This window comes from Myotis myotis, unplaced genomic scaffold (assembly GCF_014108235.1).
Source record: "Myotis myotis isolate mMyoMyo1 unplaced genomic scaffold, mMyoMyo1.p scaffold_m19_p_11, whole genome shotgun sequence".
NCBI classification, from domain to species: domain Eukaryota; kingdom Metazoa; phylum Chordata; class Mammalia; order Chiroptera; family Vespertilionidae; genus Myotis; species Myotis myotis.
The window spans coordinates 67091587-67110811 of record NW_023416315.1 but is presented as its reverse complement, the minus strand read 5'-3'; the positions used below and the strand labels follow the sequence as shown (position 1 = coordinate 67110811).

The window sequence follows — 19225 nt, the reverse complement described above, 5'->3', positions numbered from 1 at the left end:
GGAAATGGCGCTTAATTAAAAAAAAATAGCTGCTGTCTTAGGAAACAAACACATCAATAGTCTTTTAGGTCTTAGTAGTTATTTAAGAAAAGTACTGTGCCAGGCATATTCATTCACCAAATGTTTACTGAGTACCTACCTACTATGTACACAGGACTGTAATAAATGAAGGTAAGGTGGAAATGAAAGTGGGGTCGAATACAAAAATGAATTAGAGTCCTCATGAAACATGTTTTCTAATGGGCAGATAGACATTAGTAACTATTACTGATGCTATAATGGAAAAATCCAGTATGTGAGGCAAACGTAAAACCTACTCATGTGGGAAGGCTTTCCTGAAGTGACAATGCACCTAAAGAATAAAAAGGGGTGAGTCTGGGGAGCCAAGCAGAGAGAAGGTAACATCCCTAGGATCAGTGATGGCGAACCCATGATACGGGTGTCAGAGGTGACATGCGAACTCATGTTTTTGGTTTTTTCTTTGTTAAATGGCATTTAAATATATAAAATAAGTATCAAAAATGTAAATCTTTGTTTTACTATGGTTGCAAATATCAAAAAATTTCTGTATGTGACACGGCACCAGAGTTAAGTTAGGGTTTTTCAAAATGCTGACACACCGAGCTCAAAAGGTTCACCATCACTGTCCTAGGTAGACACATCAATAAAGACTCAACCATGGGGAAATGCTAGGGGAGTTTTGGGAGCTGTGTAGGGTGAAGGATAAGAAGAGATTAGTGGCATGGAATGAAGTTACAGACTTAAAGTAACATCAAACATGGCTCAACTCTGTGGTTTTGCGAGATAAAAGAACCCTATACAGTTTGGAAACCTTGTTCGGATATGTGGTACAGTGGTATTTAATGTGTCTCAGTAACCCAGTTCTTGTATACTCTCCACCCCCACTGGCCCTAGGGGTGTCCAGCTGACTTGCTTTAACCAACAGGACCTCAGGAAATGTAAGTAGAAGCTTGAAAAGTACTTGCACGTTGTGGCTTGCCCTCTTGGAAGTGCTGCCAGGCATATTCATTCACTAAATGTTTACTGAGTACCTAAGCGCTGCCCTGAAACTTGGAGTGAAAGGCCACATGGAAAGCAGGACCCCAGTCATCCTACCAATCCTTGTTGAGCCCCGTTCCCATAAGACATGCCAGCTGAATGCGTCTGCATGAGAGCCTAGGTGACAGAAACAGACTAACCACCCAGCCAATCCAGAGAACTGTGATAAGCTGATATTCCTTTAAGTCACAAAGTTTTGAGGTGGCTTGTTTGCAGCAACAGATTAACAGATATACAGGACTGTTTAAATATACTAAAAAACAATGAACTATAATAGACGGTTCTAGCTCAGGGGTGGGCAAACTTTTTGACTCGAGGGCCACAATGGGTTCTTAAACTGGACCGGAGGGCTGGAACAAAAGCATGGATGGAGTGTTTGTGTGAACTAATATAAATTCAAAGTAAACATCTACACTAATAAAAGAGAAACATGGTAATTAGCGTACGTTTGCTACCCTTCCCACTGGCTAATCAGCGAGATATGCAAATTAACTGGCAGCCAAGATGGCGGCCAGCAGCCAGGCAGCTGATGCAAACAGGGAGGCTTGCTTGCTTCAGTGATGGAGGACTCCAATGTTCCCCGCCTGACTTGCCAGCCTCTCAGCTGCAACTCTAAGTAACTATGTTGCAAATATAGAAGCTAAAAAAAAACCAGAAACCTGCTTTACTAGGCGGAGCTTCAGCCAGCCGGACCGCAACATTGTATCAAATACAGACGGTAAACAAAGGCCAGAAACCTGTTTTCAGCAGCCGAGGCCTCAGAGCTAAAGCTGGCCCAGAATAAAAAAAAGGAGCGGTTGGGAGCTTCAGTCCCAGCCTGAAAACAGCCCTCAGCCCCTCAGCCAGACTGGCCAGGCACCCCAGTGGGGACCCCCACCCTGATCCAGGACACCCTTCAGGGCAAACCAGCCAGCCCCACCCATGCACCAGGCCTCTACCCTATATAGTAAAAGGGTAATATGCCTCCCAGCACCGGGATCAGCGGAGCCGCAAGGTCTCCCGGCACTGGGATCAGCGTTGACAGGGTGCAGCGCCCAAACCCCCTGATCGCCCTGCAGCTCTGTGTGTGACAGGGGGTGGGGCCCCAACCCCCCCACCCCCCACGGGCCCTGCTCTGTGTGTGATGGGGTAGAGCCATAACCTCCCCATTGGCCCTGCCCTGAGTGTGACAGTGGCGGCGCCCCAACCCCCTGATCGGCTCTGCTCTGTGGGTGATAGAGGGCAGCGCCCCAACCCCCTGATCCGCCCTGCCCTGAGTGTGACAGGGGGCGGTGCCCCAACTCCCCTATCGGCCCTACTCTGTGAGTGACAGGGGGGAGCTCCTCAACCCCCTGATCGGCCCTGCTCTGTGCATGACAGGGGGGAGCTCCCCAACCCCCTGATTGACCCTGCTCTGTGCATGAAAGGGTATGGAGCCCCAACCCCCCTGATGGGCCCTGCTCTGTGCGTGACAGGGGGTGGCGCCGCAACCTCCCCATCGACCCTGCCTTGAGTGTGACAGGGGGCGGTGCCCCAACCCCCCATCGGCCCTAGCCTGAGCATGACTGAGGGTGGCATTGCAACCGCCCAATCTGCCCTGCTCTGTGCATGACAGGGGGCGGCACCCCAACTCCCCAATCGGCCCTGCTCTGAGCCCGACCAGGGGCTGCACCTAGGGATTAGGCCTGCCCTCTGCCACCTGGGAGCAGACCTAAGCCAGCAGGTCGCTATCTTCCGAGGGGTCCCAGACTGCGAGAGGGCACAGGCCGGGCTGAGGGACCCCCTCTTCCCCCGAGTGCACAAATTTTGTGCACCGGGCCTCTAGTCATTACATAAAAGGGTACGGTCTTTTTTTTTTTAGTTTTATTCATTTCAAACGGGCCGCATCTGGCCCGCGGGCTGTAGTTTGCCCACGGCTGTTCTAGCTCCTTCCTCTGTTCCATTTACATTGAACATATGTTTAAAGTCACCAAAACTTTAAAACTAGAAATCATAAAAGTTTTACAGCACACTCTCATTACCAGCACACATTCTTTTTTTGGAACTATTTTTAAAATTATTTCATATCCAAAAGCCTTACTAAAAGGTATGTGCTGGGCAACAGCAAAAGCTCAGTCACTAAACCACAGCCATACATCAATCTCATATGGTGACTGTGATTTAAATTCATACATTTAGAAAATTTTAAATATGTGACACAGACCTCTAAACAATCACATTTATAGATTCTACAAAAGATAAAATTTATAGATGCTAAAACTCCAAATGGTATTCTTAATTTTCTACTTGAAAGACAATCATACACAGATAAAGGTGATCTTATTATAGACTGGGTCATGTTCGTAAGCAGGTGAGGACACTGTTCAAACTGTTAAAGGGTAGCACAAAGGTATGGCTTGCTCTTTTCTGCCTCTCCCTTCTGTGTAGCTCAAGTGGACCTGCTTAAAAGTTTTTTATTTTCTTTCTTCTTTTGTCTTTTTACTTTTTGTCTAACTCTCTCTTGCAAAACAGTTGAAATTTGATAAAACCTGATGTCTGGGTTTGAATTTTCAGAGTATGAAGGTAGAAAAGAGCTCTCTTAGGATTCCCACCTTAGCTCATGGAAGTTTAACGGTATCAGCTAAGATCCAAGCCCTAATAACAATAACAGCAATACAAATACACACCTACACACACACCCTTCCCCCCCTTCGACACACACTCTTCCACCACTTGCCTGTGCAAATAATAGTTTGGGATAAGAGCGTGAAAAAATAGGTATTTTGGTCACTGACAGAATTTTAGTATTCCTGAATCCTAGAGCCAAATACCATCTGATACCATATCACAATAAATTGATCAAGCTTATAATCCAATTCCCTCACTTTACAAATGAGATAAATTTATTTTCAAAGGTCATATATTGCTCAGCTCTGGATGAACTTCCCAATCAGCTACTCATTTTGTATTTACCATACTTTACTCATTGATTCAACCCAGTTCCCAATTTGTCAAAATGTTGCCCTATCCCATCTAAATGATTTTACAAGAGCTATACTGGTAAGTCCTTGACATAATTTTATTCCTCTACTGATGCCATCAGGATAAATGGAAGGAAATAGAGGATTGCTGGTGCATGAGAAAAAACTTCAAACAGATGTAACGTATATATCCATGGTAGATTTACCATGAAGTCAATTAAATGTAAGTTTCAGGGTCCTTTACTTGGAAGAGCCCCTTACAAGGTCTGGCTTGTTCTCCTTTGGGACACATGAGGTAGCACCAACACCAGCCTCATGCCTAGGCACTCCTCACCAGCTATCCCTAAAGGTGATACTGGGACTTCCATCAAGGATGCATTATACTTCTACGTCTGCCCAAACCCAGCAATACCCTCTTCTCTTGGACCACATGATACGTTTAGACAATCTTGCCTGTTAAAAGTATTAAGAGATGTCTTCCCCACTCCCCCCATTGACTACCCTCTTTCACTCCCGTCCCCTTCCCAGGCCTTCATCCCACTATTGTCTGTGCCCATGGGTTATGCATATAGGTACCTAAGTTCTTTGGTTGATCTCTTCCCACCCATCCCCCTCACCCCTCTGAGAATCTCATCTGTGGCATGCTTCCATAAACTGCTTTGTCAGTTTATTTTGTTCATTAGATTCCACATATAAGTGACGTCATGTGATACTTGTCTTCCTCTGACTGGCTATCTCACTTAGCATAATGCTATCCAGGTCCCTCCATGCTGTCTCAAAAGGTATGCGATCCTTTTTTACAGCTGCCTAGTATTCCACTGTGTAAATGTACCACCACTTTTGTATCCATTCATCTACTGATGGGCACTTGGCTGTTTCCAGATCTTAGCTATTCTAAAAAATGTAGCTATGAATATAGGGATGCATATATTCTTTCTGTGTTTCAGGCTTCTTAGGCTATATTTCTAGAAATGAAATCACAGGATCAAATGGCAGTTCCAATTTAACTTTTTGAGGAAATTCCATACAGGCTATACCAGTCTGCATTCCTGCCAGCAGTGTACTAGAGTTCCTTTTTCTCCACATCCTCAACAGCAGCACTTGTTGTTTGCTGACTTATTGATGGTAGCCATTCTGGCAGGTGTGAGGTGGTACCTCATTGTCATTTTAATTAGCATCTCTCTGATGATTAGTGACTTGAGCATTTTTTTCATGTCTCTTGGCCATTTGTATGTCCTCTTTGGAGAGGTGTCTATTTAGGTTTTCTGCCCATTTTTTTTTAAATTGGATTGTTTGTTTTCCTCTTGAGTTGTATGAATACTTTATATATTTTGAAAATTAACCCCTTATCAAATATACCACTGGCAAGTATGTCCTCCCATATAGTGGGTTCCATTTTCAATTTGATGCTCGTTTCTTTTGCTGTGTAGAAGCTTTTTATTTTGATGTAATCCTATTTATTTTTTCCATTGTTTTTCTTGCCCTAGTTGTATCAGTGAAAATTTTGTGACATGAGATACCTGGTATTTTGCTGCCTACATTTTCTTCAAGGATTTTTATGATTTCACAACTTACATTTATATCTTTTACCCATTTTGAGTGTATTTTTGTATATGGTGTAAGTTGGTAGTCTAGTTTTGTTTTTTTACATGTGCCTGTCCAACTATTCCAATACCATTATTGAAGAGACTATCTGTACTCCATTGTATGTTCTTGCCTACTTTATCATATATTAATTGAGAATAATGACTTGGGTCAATTTCTGGGTTCTATGTTCTGTTCCATCGATCTATATGCCTGTTCTTGTGCCAATACCAGGCTGTTCTGAGTATAGTGGCTTTGTAATATAACTTGATATCTGGTATTGTGATTCCTCCAACTTTGTTCTTTCTCAAGGTTGCTGCAGCTATTTGGGGTCTTGTTTAGTTCCATAAAAATTTTTGGAGAGTGTGCTCTAGATCTGTGAAATATGCTGTTGGTATTTTAGTAGGGATTGCTTTGGGTAGCATGGACATTTTAATGTTAACTCTACCTATCCAAGAACACAGTTTATATTCTCCACTTGTTTATGTCTTCCCCTCTTTTTGCAATGTTCTATAGTTTTCTGAGTACAGGTCTTTTATTTCCTTGGTTAAGTTTATTCCTAAGTATCTTAATCTTTTTGTTGCAATGGCAAGTGGGATTGATGTTTTTAGATTCTCTGAGAGTTCATTATTGTTGTATAAAAATAATTTCTGGGTATTAATTACCCTGCTACATTGCCTAAATAATTTGTTTAGTCCAGCAGTTCTTTGGTGGAATCTTTAGGGTTTTCTATGTACAATATCATGTCGTCTGTGAATAATTGGAGTTTTACTTCCTGCTTTCCAATTTGGATGCCTTTTATTCATTATTCTTATCTGATTGCTGTGGCTAGAACTTGCAGTACTATGTTGAATAAAAGTGGTGAAAGACAAAGCTATCTTGCTCCTGTTCTGAGGGGAAATGCTTTTAGTGTTTGCCCATTAAGTATGATGTTGAGTGTAGGTTTGTCATAAATGGGCTTTATTATGTTTAGGTATGATCCATCTATTTCCACTTTGCTGAGAGTTTTTGTCAAAAATGAGTTAGATGTTGTCAAATGCTTTTTCTGTATCTATTGATATGATCATGTGATTTGTCTTTCAATTTGTTTATGTGATGTATTACATTCATTGGTTTGTAAATGTTGTACCAGCCTTGCATCCCTCCAATAAAATCCACTTGGTCATGGTGTATGATCTTTTTTAATATATTGCTGGCTCTGATTTGCTGATATTTTGTTGAGGATTTTAGCATCAATGTTCATCAGAGATATTGGCCTGTAATTCTCTTTCTTGTGTCTTTATCTGGTTTTGGAATTAGGATAAAGCTGGCCTAGTGAAAAGAGCTTGAAAGTGTTCCTTCCTCTTGGATTTCTGGAATAGTTTGAGGAGGATAAGTGTTAGTTCTTCTTTCAATATTTGGTAACACTACCCTGTGAAGCAGTCATGGACAGAGCTTTTGTTCGCTGGTTGTTCTTTTTTTTTAATTACTACTTCAATCTCACCAGTTGTTATTGGCCTACTCAAAGTTTTTGATTCTTCCTGATTTAGTTTTGCAATCTTGTATTTTTCTTGGAATGTGTCCATTTCATCCATGTTTTCTAGCTTGTTGGTATATTTCATAGTATTTGTTCATAATATTTGCTTAGAATCCTTTGTATTTCTGTGGTGTCAGCTCTTACTTCACCACTTTCATTTCTAATTTTATTTGGGTCCTCTGTGTTTCTTGATGAGTCTGGCTAAAGTTTGTCAATCTTATTTATCTTTTCAAAGAACCAGCTTTTGGTTTCATTGATCCATATGTCATTTATTTCTGCTCTGATCATTATTTCCTTCCTTCTACTTGCTCTTTCTCTTTTCTTCCTTTCTCTCTGCCTCTTTCTGTCTTTACTCTGGGCTTTTCTTGTTCTCTTTCTAGTTATTCAAGCTGTAGGGTTAGACAGTTTATTAGCAATTTTTCTTATTTATTGAAGTAGGCCTGTAGTGCTATGAACTTCCCTCTCAGGACTGCTTTTGCTGTGATCCATAGGTTTTGGGTTGTTGGGTGTTCACTTTCATTTGTTTCTGGGAAGTTTCTGATTCCTTCCTTGATGTCAATGGTAACCCATTCCTTGTTTAATAACATGCTACTTAGCCTACATGTGTCTGAATGTTTTTTATTGTTGATTTCCAGTTTCCTGCCATTGTGATGAAAAATGCTTGATATGATTTCTATCTTCTTGAATTTGTAGAGACTTAGCTTGTGTCCTATCATGTGGTCTATCGTTGAAAGTCCATGTGCACTTGCGCAGAATGTATATTCTGTAGCTTTGGGGTGAAATGATCTGAAAATGTCTATTAAATCCATTTGATTTAGTGTGTCATTTAGGGTTGCTATTTCCTTACTGATTTGTCTAGAGGATCTATCCAGTGATCTCAGTGAGGTTTCAAGTCCCCTATCATGGTTATATTGCTGTCAATCTCTCCTTTTAACTCCTCCTGAATTTTAAAAATATATATTTGAGTACTCCTAGATTGGGTGCATTTATGTTTATCAGGGTTATATCCTCTTTTTGGATCAACCCCTTTAGTGGCCTTGTGTTGTGTTACGGTCTTCATTTTAAAGTCTATTTTGTCAGATATGAGTATTTTTGTACCCCAGCCTTTTTTTTTTCCATTTCCATTTACCTGGAAATTCTTTTTCCATCCTCTCACTTTCAAATCTTTTGTTCTGAGGTGAGTCTCTTATAGACAGAATATATATATAGGTCATGTTTCCATATCCATTCAGCTACCCTAGGTCTTTTGATTGGCACATTTAAGCCACTTATATTTAAGGTTATTACTGATACTATTTGCTGCCATTTTATTCTTTATGCCTATGTTCCTCCCTCTCTATTTCTTCTTACAACAGTCCCTGTATGATTTCTTGCAGTGCTGGTTTGATGGTAATAAATTCTTCTAGTCTTTTTTGTCTGTGAAGCTCCTAATTTCACCATCAATTTTGAACGACAGCCGGGCTGGATAGAGTAGTCCTGGATTCAGCCCCTTGCTTTTCATTACTTTGCATAATTCATGCCACTCCTTCTGGGCTTAAGTGCTTTTATTGATAAATCAACTGACAGTCTAATGAGAGCTCCTGTGTAGGTAACTTTCTGTCTCTCTTGAAGCCTTTAAGATTTTTTTGTGTTTAACATTTGGCGTTTTAATTATGTGTCTTAGCATGGGTCTTTTTGGGTTCATGTTGATTAGAACTGTGTTTTGTTGTGTGCACTGTGTGACACCATGCCAGGGAAGTGTTCAGTCATTATTTCTTGAAACAGGTTCTCTAGTCCTTGCTCAGATTCCTCTTTATCTGGTACCCCAATTATGCAGATGTTGTTACACTCCATGTTGTCCCAAAGCTCCTCCTGCTTTTTGATATTTTTTCCCCCAAATGCTACTTTGAATGTGTGTTTTTTACTACCTTCTCTTCTGATTAGCTGATTCTGCCCTCAACTTCTTCTAGTCTACTACTGAATCTTCCCAGGGTATTATTTATTTCAACTATGTTATTGTTCATTTCCCACTGATTCTTCTTTTTTTATAAACCTTTACTGTTGAAAGTATTATATATGGTCCCGTTTGCCCCCCAGTGATCACTTCCAGCCTGTGCCAGGCCTTCATAACCTGTGTCCATGGGTTATGCATATATGCATACAAGTTCTTTGGCTGATCTCTTCCTGCCCATTCTCCCCTACCCATTGATTCTTATTGTTTCAACTTCATTTTAAAAAATATGTTTTTCAAAATTGATTTTAAAGAGAGAGAGGAGAGGAACAGTAAGATAGAAACATCAATGAGAGAGAAACATTGATAGGCTTCTTCCCTCATGCCCCCCACTGGTATTTGACCTTGCAACCCAGGCATGCACCTTGACCAGGAATCGAACCGGTGTTTCCCAGGTCGACGCTCAACCTCTTTTGTCATGTTGGTATAGCTCTCATTAAGTTACTTACAATTCTCATTAAGTTGTTTGTAGTTCTAAGTTGCTTGAGCACCCTCATAACCATTACTTTGAATTCTTTTTCTGACAAACTACTTGCCTCCATTTCATTTAGTTCCTTTTCTGGTGATTTCTCCGCTTCTTTCATTTGGGGGTTGTTTCTTTGCCTCTTCATTTTAGCAGTCCAGTAGTCTGGTGCACCCGGCGAGGCAGACAAGGGTAGCAGGGGCAGGTACATGCATCCAGAGGTGACTGGCCATGCTGGGTTGCAGCAGTGGGTCCAATATGGTGGTTCCAGGTTAGACACCAGGATCGCTGTGGCAGGTCTGTGTGTATGGGGGTGTCAGGTCACATCTACCAGGTGGTGTCAAATGGTTAGAGCAGCAGGTCCCTGTGTCCAGGTGGGCCACGTGTCAAGATAGCAGGGAGGACTGAGCACTGTTCTCTGGTGGAAGGGGTGAAGTAGGCTGGGTGCTGTTCCACTGGTGGAGGGGCTGGGGCAATATGGCAGAGTGGGCTGATCGCTCTGCTCATGGACAAGTCAGGGAAGGTTGGGTCCTCCAGTGTGGAGGAGGTAGGGCAGCCAGGAGTCCCCACTATGGATGGGGCAGGGTGGGCAGGGTGTCCCCCACCCCCACTACCAATATGGTAGGCTCCAGGCACTGCTTGTCAATGTAGCCAGCTGGTCCTCAGGCACACCAAGTTGCTATGTCTGGTCTGTATGTCTGGTGCTTAGGGTCCCAGCAGTGGGGCCATGTGCATTTGTCTGTGGTCTAGGGGCACTGGCACAGAACCATTCCCTGCAGCCCCCTTGTGGAATACCTTCCTGCTCCTTCAAACTGAGCACTCTCCCAGGCCCAGCAGCACATAGCAGTTGGCAGCTCCTCTGGCAGAAGTGCCTGAACCACTCCCCGGAACTCCTACTCCACATAGATGCCCACCCACACCACACCCACCCACACTGCCCCTCACAAACATTCATCCACTCACACTCTCACCCTAACTCAGGTCCTGCCTGTCGCCATGTAGGTCTCCTCTGTCTCATTAAATTTTGAAGATACATGGGACAGTCTTTCTCTAACTCATTATCCTCTCAAATCCTGACCTTCGCCCTAGCTGGTTTGGCTCAATGGATAGAGCATCAGCCTGCGGACTGAAGGGTCCCAGGTTTGATTCCAGCCAAGGGCATATGCCTTGGTTGCAGGCTCAATCCCCAGTAGTGGGCATGCAGGAGGCAGCCAATCAATGATTCTCTCTCATCATTGATGTTTCTATCTCTCTCTCCCTCTCCCTTCCTCTCTGAAAATAGAAAAAAAAAAAAAAGATCCTGTCCTATTTCAGTTCCATCCTCCCTCTCTCACCCTCCTTTTACCTGGCTAACCTTGCTCACCTTTCAAATCTCGGTTTTCATCTATAGCAGTGGTTCTCAACCTTCCTAATGCCACAACACTTTAATACAGTTCCTCGTGTTGTGGTGACCCCCAACCATAAAATTATTTTCGTTGCTACTTCATAACTGTAATTTTGCTACTGTTATGAATCATAATGTAAATATCTGATATGCAGGATGTATTTTCATTGTTACAAACTGAACATAAAGCATAGTGATTAATCACAAAAACAATATGTAATTATGTATGTGTTTTCCGATGGCCTTAGGCCACCCCTCTGAAAGGGTTGTTCGACCCCCAAAGGGGTCGCGACCCACAGGTTGAGAACCGCTCATATGTTTTCCGATGGTCTTAGGCGACCCCTGTGAAAGGGTCGTTCCACCCCCAAAGGCAATGGTTCTCAACCTTCCTAATGCCTCGACCCTTTAATACAATTCCTCATGTTGTGGTGACCCCCAATTTCATTGTTACAAATTGAACATAATTAAAGCATAGTGATTAATCACAAAAACAATATGTAATTATATATGTGTTTCCAATGGTCTTAGGTGACCCCTGTGAAAGGGTCATTCGACCCCCAAAGGGGTCCTAACCCACAAGTTGAGAACCGCTGATCTATAGGATCCCTTAGCTGACACACATCCCCCCCCCCCCCCCTCGTTCCCGGGCAAAAGTGTTAACACTCAACCTGCTATATCCTACTAATTATGATGATAAGCAACATGAGTTTGCCTAACAAGACACTCTGGTCAGCTTCAGTCATCCAAATCATAGGAAAGAAGCAGCAGTTCCTCTCTTCAATAAGCCTTACTTACTAAGAAAATTACCTTCAAAAAAGTCAGTGGACTAGTCAGGTAACTAGGTCCTCTCAAACTACACAAATGGTTGGGTTATACTTTAATGAACAGGAATTGCTAAAGAATAAGATGAAATACATAATCACAAAGTCAACAAGAAGCAAACCTGCTGAGAAATTTAAAATTCATTTAGAAAAAACAAAAAGCTTGGCACAGGAAAATGTATGATCTCTGATATAGCAAGTAAGTACATGGTTTTCCCCACTAGGACTCATAATACCAATAACAACTCTCCTGAAAGAAAGCAGAATTGAGTGCTTTCTCAAAAGCACAACTGCCACAGTTCTCTGCAGTTGAGCCCACATGATCAGAAAATATAGGCAAGCATTACTCAAACAATCTTGCCTATGCAGAATAGTAATAAATTTATAAAATACTGTAGTATAAATTTCTGATAATTAGCAGGGATGAGAAATGTTACATAATCAAACTGTTCACATAGGTGACCTAATTTATCATATGTGAATTGAAATAAGTTCAATAATGTGTTTATTTAACTAAACTTGGGTTAAACACATTTTTAAAAGACTTCTATTAAAATATTTTAAATCTTACATTTATTAATTCAAATATTTAGAACCTGAAAATTATCCAAAATTACTCAGGTAAGTGAAATTTCCTAGATTAAAAAAAAAACCACTCAATTAAAACATACTTCACACTTCAGCTATACAATACTATACAGCTGCCAAAAAAAAAAGTGTGTGTGTGTGGGGGGGCTTTTTAAGTAATGACAAGATACTTTACAGAAGGAAAAAGCTAGATGAAGGGAATAGTATGCTTACATTTAGGCACAAAAGCAGTAACAAGAATAAGTAATTTGCATTTGCCTAAAGTATAAATAAAACTGTTTAAAAAGGGACACAGGAAACTAGAAACTGTTGCTAGCTGTTAGGGGTTCTGTGTGTGTGCTTTGTCAGGGAAGGAAAAAATAGGCAAAAGTATGGACAAGATGGAAGAGAAACTTTTCAATTGCTTTACATATTTTTTGATTTTCAACCAGGTGAATATTTTAGCTTTTCAAATGACTGTATATTGATTTGAAACACACACACACACACACACGAAAAATACCAATTCAAGTCACACTATGGTACAAGTCTGGGAGGAAAAAATAAAACAAAAAGAAACATCTTTCTTATCTAGAAATTGTAATCCAAGAAGAATTTCTAGTAACTTGTAAGTTTCCCTTTAAAAATTAAAAGTGAACATTGCTGAAAATAGAATAGCATAGTGTCTAAAAGCATAAACTAATAAAAAAGCAAACTTTGGCAATGATAGCTTATGTCTGTAATGAAGGTCAAAGTCTATCATTTCTTTCACAAACTGTCCTTTTAAGTCTTCTGAACTTTTAAACATGATTAATCAAGATAAGTTTAAAATTCAATTGGCTGTCTTCCATACTTGTTATTTTATATGTAGCAACTCATATTATTCACGTTTTTAAAGAAACTCACAGGGATATGTGTGTGTGTGTGTGTGTATACACACACACACACAAACACATTTAAAGTGTTTGACTTTTATATGTACAATCGAGGTGGGGGAAAGGACATGCAAAGATAAGGTTAATCCGAGAGTAAATAAGTTTAAATTCAATGTACAACCTAACTTAAGGACATTAAGTACAACATTTGAGACTCTACCATACATTATGCATAAGAATTAGGTGCAAAAAAAAAAAAGAGAAAAGAAAGAAGAAGAAGAAGAAGAAGAAGAAGAAGAAGAAGAAGAAGAAGAAGAAGAAGAAGGGCAGCAGAACATTTCTGAAGTTTTTAATATTGGCACTTTATTCACAATTGCAGATTTAAAATTGTAGTGTAAAACATTAATAATTACCTAGTCAATAATTTGAAAAATTATTCATCGGGTTTTATGTATTTCCTTAGAAAGCTCAATGTTGCTAGTTTCAAATGGCAACTTTTATTCAAAATGCATGAGCATTTCTAGCTCTGGTTTTTATCACTGAAATGAATACCCATAACGAGATGTTTGACTGCAACCTCCACAAAGGAGTAGGAAGCTAGCTGACAAAATAAAAGGTGGATCATGTGTTGTTGTTTTTCTCTTTTAAAAGATCTTTACCATCAATAAATCATGAACTTGGGGATGGAGAGGGAATGTGAGGATTTTATATAGTAACAGTAACTCCATAAAATTATACTATGTAAAGACAAAAACAAGCCAATGATGTTGTCTATACTAGTAAGTGGAAAGGGTGACTCTTAAATCCTATGTATACATTTAATAACTTGAATGTTCTATGTTTAATGTGTAAATTATTTGGCAACTAGTTCCCTTTAAGCAGACCTTTTACAGTGTTAGTGTATCTATTTTGTTCTCTATAAATTCTTATTACCAATTATCTTTTAATAGATTCATGCTTAAAAACATAATAATGTAAACAATAATATAAACAGAGCTACTTTAAAATGGAGCTGGAGCTGCTATTCTAGCGGAACCGCCTGGCATGTCTTATGCCCCAAATCTTTGGGTGTTAAAACAGGGTGAGATAGCCTCTGGAATTTGCCTAAAGCAACACTGTGTACCAAACTAGTTGGAAAGATAACAAGAAAGCAGTTATACTACTGAATTGAAATTAAAAACACTGTTTAGAATTAACATCACTATGTTTTGTTATCTACACCAATAGAAATGCCTTCCTTCTACTGATAATAATTGTTATCCTTCCCTTTCTCATAAATACCCATTGCCTTTGTTTCCTAATCAGAACACTATTCCGATTTCTGTCTGAATCAGTGCTTTCCAGATTAACTATTTTTATCGATCGATCTCAAATAAATGTTTGTTGCCTCTCACTTTTTATTTATAGGTGAACATAGGTTCCCATATGTTAAGAATAAGGTCCAAACTCTTTGGCAAGGATTCAAGCTCTTTCTTAACCTATGGTAATCTGCAGATGCCAAAACATACCATACTTTTCATCTTAGCTTCATCACACCCGGATATGAATCATCCTATTGTCCAGTATATCCATGCTGTATACACTAACCACCCATTAGTCACTAAATGGCTATCTTGGTTATCAGATCAACTGTCACAATATCCCAGTGCTTGTATTCAAGTAACCCTTATTTTACTTAGTAATACCCCCAAATTCAAGAGTAGTGATGCTGTCCATCCCTGGAGATTGGTAAATCCATAGGTATCCATTGAAAACGATATACTCACTGACATGAAACACTGTCAACAAAAAATTCATGTCTGTGCTTATGAGGTGTGTTTGCTGAGAGTAAGCACATATGTACATTACTCAAGAATTTGTGCAAAAAAATTTACGTAAACAAACCCAGGAGGATATAGACAAAAATGTTAATTAGTTATTCCTGGGTGACGGGATTTATAGATGATTTGCACTTCTGTCATATTACTTTGAAAACTGCCAAACTTGCACTGTACAATAGAAATACAATGTGAATCATATAAGCAATTTCAAAATTTCTAATAGCCAATACATAAAAGTAGATGCATTTGGTGATTATAGCTTATGGGTAAGTGAAATGAATAACAGCAATGTTATAAGAGGAAGCAATGCGCACTCTCTGTTGTAAGGTACTGCTACTGCCCTGGCTGGGTAGCTCAGTTGGTTAGAGAGTCGCCCCGATATGCCAAGGTTCAATCCCGGTCAGAGCACATACAAGACTCAATCAGTGAATGCATAAATAAAATGAAACTAAATTTTACTAAACATTTCAGCATATACACTATGCTGAAACTACAAACTGATGTTTCTCTTTCTCTCTCAAATCAATAAATAAAAATTAAAAATAAAAACAAGGTACTGCTACCACCCATTTAAAATTGGACACAGATTGATTGTAAGTGTAAACTATACAAATGATAGCAAAATTTTTTTTAAAAAAGTATAAATTACTTCTTAGGAAAGAAAATGAAATCATATAAAATGTTCAATTAAAACCAAACAAAGCAGAATATGAGTGAAAAAAACAAAGGCCATAAATAAAAAAACAGTTAACAAATAGTCAGTATTAATGTAATTAATCAATAATCACTTTAAATGTAAATGGTCTAAAAACACCAAATAAAAGATAGATTGACAGAGTGGATTTAAGGAAACAACCAACTATATGTTGCCTACAAGAAACCTGTATTTATCATAAGGACATATAAATTAAAAGCAAAGGGCACTAGCCGGTTTGGCCCAATGGAAAGAGCAACTGCCTGTGGACTGAAAGGTCCCGTGTTTGATCCCAATCAAAGGCACATGCCCAGGTTGTGAGCTGATCCCCAGTAGGGGGCGTGTAGGAGGCAGCCAATCAATGATTCTCTCTCATCATTGATGTTTCTATGTCTCTCTCCCTCTCCTTTCCTCTCTGAAATTAATAAAGGTATATTTCAAAAGATAAATAAAACAAATAAATTAATTAACTAAAAGCAAAGGGATAAAAGAAAATATACTATGCTGACAATAACTGAAAAAAGCTGGAGTAGCTATATTAATTGTGGGCAAAACAATGCTTCAGGGGCATTGCATAATGATAAAGGGGTCAATTATCCAAAAACACATAATCCTTCATGTGTATGCATTTAACAACAGAGCATCAAAATACTTGAGACAAAAGCTGAAAGAATCACATGGAAAAACAAATGAACTGATTATTTTAGCTGGAGATTTCTATACCCCTCTATCAATAATTGACATATCCAGTAGGCAGAAAACCAGTAAGGGCAGAGTTGAACTCAACACCATCCAACCATCAATCAGCTGGAACTAGTTCCCATTTATAGACGACTTCATCCAACAACACATTCTTCTCAACCTCACATGAAATAATCACCAAGAGAGACCACATTCTGGGCCAAAATTTGTGGGATACAGCAAAAGCAATGCTTAGAGGGAAATTTATAGCATTGAATGCATATCTAAGAAAACAAAAAAAAAGGATCCAAAATCAATAAACTAAGCATCTACTTTAGGAAACTAGAAAAAGAGCAAATTAAATCCAAAATAAGCAGAAAAAAATTACAGCAGAAATCAATGAAATAAAAAACAGGAAATCAAAGGGAGATATGAAAAGACCAATAAAATTGATATATTTCTAGACAGGGTAAGGTAACCAAGATAAAAAGAGGGAAGACAAAAATAACAGAAATGAAAGAGGACCTATGTGCCCAAATGTAGATGTTATGAACCAATTATTTGAAGGACACAATCTACCAAAATTCCCAAGGAAAACTAGCTAATCAGAATAAACCTCTAGTAAAGAAACTCAATCTATAATGAATAACCTTCCAAACAGAAAACACTAGGCCCACGTGGTTTCACTGACGAATTTCACTAAACATTTAAGAAATTATACAAATTCCCTACAATCTCTTCCAGAAGACAGAAGCAGACGGAACACTCAATAACTATTCTTTGAGGCCAGTTACCCTAATATCAAAACCAGACAAAGCTATAACAACAACAAAATTACAGATGAATGCATCTCATGAACATAGATGAAAATATTCTCAGTAAGTTGAAACCAACAATACATAAGAAGAATTATATTCCATGATCAAGTTGGATTTATTCCAGATATGCAGCATTTAATTCAACATTCAAAAATCAACTCAAGTGCCCTAGCCGATTTGGCTCAGCTGGATGGAGAGAGTGTTGGGCCATGGACTGAAGGATTGCAGGTTTGTACCCTGGTTGCAGGCTGGATCCCTGGCTTCAGTCAGAGTGTTGCAGGAGGCAACCAATCAATGTGTAATGTGTCTCTCTCACATTGATGCTTCTTTCTCTACGACCCAGTCCACTTTCTCTAAAAAAATCAATGGAAAAACATCCTATAGTGAGGATTAACAATGAACAAAAATTTACAAAAATTTTAAAAAATCAACTAAAGTAATCCATCACATTAAGAAGCTACAGAAGAAAAACCAAATGATCACATGAATAGATGCCAAAAAGCATGTGATATAATCCCACACCCATGATAAAAACTCTCAGCAAACTAAGAATAGAGTTGAACTTCCTCAACTTGATAAAGGACATCTATAAAACCTAAACTAACATCATACATACTACTAACAAACGATATGCTTTCTGACTCAGTATGAAGTGCAAAGCAAGGAACAAAGTCCCCTTTCACCACTCCTATTCAACTCTGTACTGGAAGCCTTACCTAATGCAAGGAGAAATGGAAATAAAAATACACATTGGAAAGGGAGAAACAAACTGTCTTTGCTTGCACATGGCATGATTATCTATAAAGAAAATCCCACAGAATTAAAAAAACAACAAAACTCCTGGGATAAATAACCAATTATAGCAAAGTTGTAGGCTACAAGGTTAATATACAAAAGTCAACTGCTTTCCTATATAGCAGTGAACTGGGATTTATAATTTAAAAACAAATGCCAATTACATTAGCACACACAGAAAAGAAAAATAAGTATAAATCTAACAAAATATATATGAGAGCTTTATGTTTACAAAATTCTGATGAAATAAATAAAAGGAAATGTAAATAAAAAAGAGGTATTTTACATTCATGGATCAGAAAACAAAATATTGTTAAGATGTCAGTTTTTCCCAACTATATCTATAGATTCAAGGGAATCCCAAAGTTATTTTGTGGGTATCAACAAACTGATTCTAACGTTTATATGGGAGAAATATATAAAATAAAATAAAGAGAAAAAATGTTTACGTGGAAAGGCAAAAGACCCAGACTAGCCAACACAACACTGAAGAAAAAGAACAATGTCAGAGACTGATGCTATCTGACTTCAAGATTTACTATAAAGTTATAGTAATCAAGGTAGTGTAATTTTGGCGAGAAGAAACAGATCAGTGGAAGAGAATAGAGCCCAGAAGTAAACCAACATATTCAACAGATCTTTGACAAAGGATCAATGACAATCCAATGGAGAAAGGATATCTTTTTGAAAAATGGTGAAAAACTAAATATCCGTATGCAAAAAATAAACCCCAATCTAGACACTGATCTTAACACCTTTCATAAAAATTAATGCAAAATTGGTCACAGATCTAAATGTCAAATGCAAAGCTATAAAATTTCCAAAATATAACAGTAGAAAATGTAGGTGACCTTGGGATTCACTTTTTAGAAATACCAACAAAAAAACCTGCACACTCTATGAAAGAAATTGATAATTTGGATTTCATTAAAATTAAATACCTGTTCTACAAAAAAACACTGATAAAAGAATGAAAAGCCACATACAGGGAGAAAATATATGAAAAAACACACATCTAATAGTGAATGTGTTTAGACAAAGAACTCTTAAAACTCAACAATAAGAAACAAACAACCCAACTAAAAGTTGGGCAAAAATGATTATAGCATTAATCAAAAGAAAGTTTCAGTGGCTATATTAATATCAAAGTTGATTTCAGAGCAAAGTATATCAGGGACGATGGGGGTCATTTCATGATGGTTAATTCTTTGAGAGGACA

At 38.7% G+C, this 19225-nt stretch overlaps 1 protein-coding gene across 4 annotated transcripts in view; it reads right to left on the bottom strand.

Moving 5' to 3' along the window:
- WASL (WASP like actin nucleation promoting factor) overlaps positions 1 to 19225 on the bottom strand; it is an 84746-nt gene that overhangs the window by 53158 nt on the left and 12363 nt on the right. Inside the window, exon 1 of one of the 4 annotated variants that reach the window (XM_036328802.1) lies at positions 9625 to 10091. The exons of 2 other annotated variants lie outside the window; for them this stretch is intronic. In XM_036328802.1, coding sequence (XP_036184695.1) covers positions 9625 to 9762 — 138 coding nt within the window. In that variant the 5' untranslated portion in view covers positions 9763 to 10091. Of the gene's footprint in view, positions 1 to 9624; positions 10092 to 19225 lie in introns of those variants that run through there. One more of the 4 variants, XM_036328803.1, reaches the window with a different exon arrangement.